Source organism: Octopus bimaculoides, chromosome 11 (assembly GCF_001194135.2).
Source record: "Octopus bimaculoides isolate UCB-OBI-ISO-001 chromosome 11, ASM119413v2, whole genome shotgun sequence".
NCBI lineage: Eukaryota > Metazoa > Mollusca > Cephalopoda > Octopoda > Octopodidae > Octopus > Octopus bimaculoides.
In genome coordinates, this window is record NC_068991.1 from 16,164,563 (window position 1) to 16,170,032 (window position 5,470).

Sequence of the window (5,470 nt, forward strand, 5' to 3'; positions counted from 1 at the left end):
ATATATATATATATATATATATATAAAATGGTATTTTTGCTGCAACTTGAATGTTTAGACCACAATGTAGTCTGCTGTGGCATGTTGAGTATACGACTACTTCACTGCTCCACTTCACATTTCTTCAGCAACTTATACGTAGCTAACTAACTACCATCAATACCACCAACTATATACCCTTACAGTTAACCCTACCACCACTCCTCGGCTATTGCTACCACCACTCTCACTACTACTACTACTACTACTTCTACCACCTCTATACCCGTTTCACTGTGACCATCATTATTCTGCCACCACTACCATTCCTCTCGCTGCTACCCCTACTACATATACCACTACTCTGCTCCAGTCACTGCTACCATCACTCCTCAGCTACCACTATCTCTGCAACTACTATCCCTATCACCACCAACACCATATTCACCATTGTAATTATTTTCTGCCACTACATTCATGACCAACTTCTACCATACTTTTGTGGTGAGTGGCCACGACTGAGTTGGTAGGCCCCAAAAGTATTTCCTATGATCTGACATGTTTTTCACAGAATATAGAAATGCCACCCTTCACCATTGGCCAACTAGTAGTTTTGTTTTATTATGAGGGTGATCTATATGCAAGATATGATGCAAACTGCACATTTTATATGTACTTATGTCTTGAGTAAGACATTAAACTACATCTGACAGTGAAGCTCCAATTATGAGTTTGTGTTTAGGGTAGTACAGAATTAACTTTTAATCACTACTATTTCCAGGTCCACTTTGATTCAGGGAGGTAGTGCCAGTCAAGTGCTTGAACATTAGATCAAAAACCAAAGGATATCCCTGTAGTTACGATATACAGGAGTTGGAGAAGGGCTGGCCCCTAGCCATTTATCACACAGGTTCTCCTATGTGTGGACATGCCTTGACATTGCATAAACTTGCATAAGTGTTAAACAGACCACCTGCCTCATGATTAAGCCCACAAGAGACAACAGAATAGACTGAACTGACAAATGACCAAAGGAAACAATTTTATCTTCCCCATCAAAAATTCAGAATTTTCAGGCTCTAGCATAGAGAGAGAGAGAGAGAGAGAGTGTGTGTTTTGGTTCCTTTTAGTCCATCATACAGCTATGCTTGTATGCCATTGTTATTTCTATCTGTGGACTAAATGGAGTATCTGTGATACTAAACTAAGAATGTTCATCTTTTGTTTTTCTTTCATAGCTATAAACATCAAAACATTGCATAGAGTGGGCAGAAGACCAAAGAGATTTATGGACACATTCCACTCATCTCTAGTGATATTGCTCAGTCCAGGGTAAGCTTTGCCGGTTACTGCGTTCATGCTGAACAACCTGATACCATATCAGATGATGTATTTTAGAGACTAGCGCACCCCAATAGAAGACACAGACTACTCATCTACACTGATGTTATTGGCAAAGACACACAACAGAAAATTGAGGACCTACCAAAGCTAGCCGGGGAACTGAGATTCCTAGCATGGCAGGCTATGACATCTTGGTTGCGGCCACTTGAAGCAGAATGTCTTCTATTTGTCTTGTAAGTGTTGCGGAGATGTTGTATACAAATCATATTTACATACGCTGTGCGCATGTGTGTGTGTGTGTGTGTGTGTGTGTGTGTGTATTATGTTTATATGTTTATGTTGTTGAATATGAAGGTTGTATTTGATATTTTCTCTCACTCTTCCTCTCTCTCTATGTTGTTTGTATCAAGGCAGACAGTGGATTTGGTAGGTGCTATTTTAAGTCTGTTGTTGTGGAGCCAAATTTCTGAAGTGATTTCTATCACGTTGGAGCAGTTTATTCAGCAGTATCTGAAGACTGATGGGAGGAAGTGAGCATGGTGTGATCTGCATATGAGGTTGTGTACATGCTTTCTGGAAATGGGGGATGGCTCCAGGACAGATAGCTGATGGCATTTGGCTGAACAGGTATTTCACCAGTGGACATTCAATCAAATCCATTAAGATTTGTGATTAAATTAAAGGTTGATATTTATAATAAATTTGCCATTTGCAATGGGTATGCAGCACACACCTAGCACACCTGGAATATATGCCCCTGGTGTCTGCCCACTTGAAGTTGAAAGTACATTTCTTAAAAAGAATCTCTTAGCAGTATAGGTGTGAAGCAAATGGTCACTCTCCGACCAGCCATAACAAAAGTTTATGAACACACACACACACGTCACAAATGTATTTTAACTAACCTAAAGTTCCTATATATATTCTTCAAGTGCCTTCTTACAATCCAGTATCAATCACTCCCACTCTTCCTCCTCCATCTCCCACTTTGTAATAAATAAAGAGCTTTACATAGAAATTATATTAGAAAGGCAGAACCAACAAGCATAACATCTGGAACCACTTTAGAGCATGGATTTATGATTCAAACATAATTGCAGCAACTTGTTATGGATATGAAAAATATCCATTCTCCTCATCATTATTAATGCTTATATATATAGATATATATAAATATAAATACTCTCTCTTTTTTACTCTTTTACTTGTTTCAGTCATTTGACAGCGGCCATGCTGGAGCACCACCTTTAGTCGAAGAAATCAACCCCAGGACTTATTCTTTGTAAGCCTAGTACTTATTCTATCGGTCACTGTTGCTGAACCTCTAAGTTACAGGGACGTAAACACAGACACACAAACATATACACACACACACATACATATATATATATATATATATATATATACACGACGGGCTTCTTTCAGTTTCCGTCTACCAAATCCACTCACAAGGCTTTGGTTGGCCCAAAGCTATAGTAGAAGACACTTGCCCAAGGTGCCACGGAGTGGGGCTGAACCCGGAACCATGTGGTTGGTAAGCAACCTACTTACCACACGCCACTCCTGCACCTATATATATATATAAACAAATATACATGCATACATACTTGTAAAAAAAAATTACTTTCTCTCTTTATTCACCACTTTCTTTTTGGTGTCATTTTTCTAAATAATGATTATTCCACCACCACCACCACCACCACCACAACCACCACCGTCACACCTAGTATCATTTTCTCATGCAGGTGATAAAACGATTATGGATGTGGTAGTTATGGAATGAACTGAATTGACTTTAGAATATAAATAACTTTGACCTTAAAACAAGGAAGAGTTGAGAAGACATTTTTATGAAAAAATGATTTTCTGTCAACAGCTTATTAGTATTGTATTTTCTCTTGTTAGGCACAATGGCCCCGTGGTTAGGGCAGCGGACTCACGGTCGGAGGATTGTGGTTTCGAATCCCAGACCGGGCGTTGTGTGTGTTTATTGAGCAAAAACACCTAAAGCTCCATGAGGTTCCAGCAGGGAACAGTTATATACAGTTAAGTGAAGGCACATATATACAGTTATATACAGTCAAGTGAAGTTAAGTGATATGATTGATGTAGAATTATAATATAATCCTTTCTACTAAAGGCACAAGGCCTGAAATTTTGGAGGGAGGGGACTTGTCAATTATAACGACCCCAGTGTTTCACTGGTACTTAATTTATCGACCCCAAAATGATGAAAGGCAGAGACGACCTTGGCAGAATTTGAACTCAGAACATGAAGACAGATGAAAGACTGCTAAGCATTTTACCCAGTGTCCTAATGATTCTGCCACTCGCCACCTGTTATTTTTATTATTATTACACCTGTGTGTGCTTTGTTATTAAGGCTGGAAAACATTAACCTTGTTTATTGAAAATTTTGGATCCGGGTTTGCACCCGCTATGTATATTTTAGTCACACACTAATGTCCAGAAATAAATCTTTCAAAAATGATGGTATCTGTTTATTTTACGAGATGTCTGTGTACACATATCAGCAATTAATTTATTTGCAAATAGCAATCATTATATTATTCCTACTAATATTAGGAATCCCAAGACTTCATTAAGCTGATTGAACACATCAGGGAAAATTCTAAAGGACCTTTTAAAATTATGCATAGTGTGCAAACAAAATTTTCAAGTTGCTTCAATGAATTTATGAGGATGAATCCCACAATAATAATGTGTGGATGTGTTTGTATAGTTAGAAGCCTAACTGGTAGACTAAACAATATGTTGTTGGCATTCCGTGGCTTACGGACGTCGAGGGTTCCAGTTGATCCAATCAACAGAACAGCCTGCTCGTGAAATTAACATGCAAGTGGCTGAGCACTCCACAGACATGTGTACTCTTAACGTAGTTCTCGGGGATATTCAGTGTGACAAGGCTGACCCTTTGAATTACAGGCACAACAGAAACAGGAAGTAAGAGGGAGAGAAAGTTGTGCTGAAAGAGTACAGCAGGGTTCGCCACCATCCCTGCCAGAGCCTCGTGGAGCTTTAGGTGTTTTGGCTCAATAAACACTCACAACGCCCAGGTCTGGGAATCGAAACCGCGATCCTATGACCGCGAGTCCGCTGCCCTAACCACTGGGCCATTGCGCCTCCACAGACTAAACAATATACAATTCTCTTTATATACAATTTCTTTGTGCATGCATGTGTGTATTATGAGGGGTGGCATCTTTAGTAACTGACAGTTTCCTTTTCTCTCTTCCTGAATTTCTTAATTGCCTCTGTGTACATACATTAATACATATGTATATATTTACACATACATGCATATACACACATATTTACATGTATGTACAGAAAAATAAACATGAATATACATATAAATACACGTGTATATACATCATTTAAACATCTGTCTTTAATACTAGCAAGGGTCAGATGGTTTGACAGGATCTAACATGGTAGAGGACTCTATTGTGCTGCAATGTCTGTTTTGACATGGTTTCTCTGGCAGGAAGCCCTTCCTCATTAGGGTGTAACGAGTGCTATTTTCATGACATGAGTACTGGTGAAGTCACCAAGTAACTCACAAGACAAAGAAGAGACCCTTGACTGAGTAGGGTTGGTGTAGAAGGGGAAATGATATTATGCAAGATGGTGGGGAGCTAAAGTAATGATAGAAGGACAGGCACAAGTGTCTTGCAATAGAAAAGATACATGGTTACCCTACAGTAAATAAGAGTGAGCACCAGTAGCTGGAAAGAAGACGAGGGTGACAATGAGAAATCAGACCATATTGTTGAGATTCATGAACATGTGTAAAGGAGAGAATATAGACGAACCGAAAGGGTGTGCGGACACATTTCCATCATTGCTTTAACATCCACTTTTCAATGTTTGCATGGGTTAGATGGAATTTCTATAGCCAAATGCCCTTCCTGTCACTAACACTCACCTCTTTCCAAGGGAGATAATATTGTCCTATGCAGAGCCATATCCACAGATTACTGGAAATTAGGGAACACACACACACAAGGGAAAGGTTGATAGTGTTTTCAATGTTTTGGCTCTGTTACCTCCACCAGATTGTCTGACAAAAGTAACTGAGCCAAAACTTCAAAGTCACACACACACTATATATATATATATATAT

The 5,470-nt window shown here is 39.1% G+C and overlaps 1 protein-coding gene across 3 annotated transcripts in view; it reads right to left on the reverse strand.

Annotated features, from left to right (window-relative positions):
• Positions 1-5,470, reverse strand: part of LOC106869728 (apoptosis regulator BAX) — a 134,077-nt gene that overhangs the window by 18,119 nt on the left and 110,488 nt on the right. Inside the window, exon 1 of one of the 3 annotated variants that reach the window (XM_052971527.1) lies at positions 1,466-1,604. The exons of the other annotated variants lie outside the window; for them this stretch is intronic. Coding sequence (XP_052827487.1) covers positions 1,466-1,589 — 124 coding nt within the window. The 5' untranslated portion in view covers positions 1,590-1,604. Of the gene's footprint in view, positions 1-1,465; positions 1,605-5,470 lie in introns of those variants that run through there. 3 annotated transcript variants of the gene reach the window in all.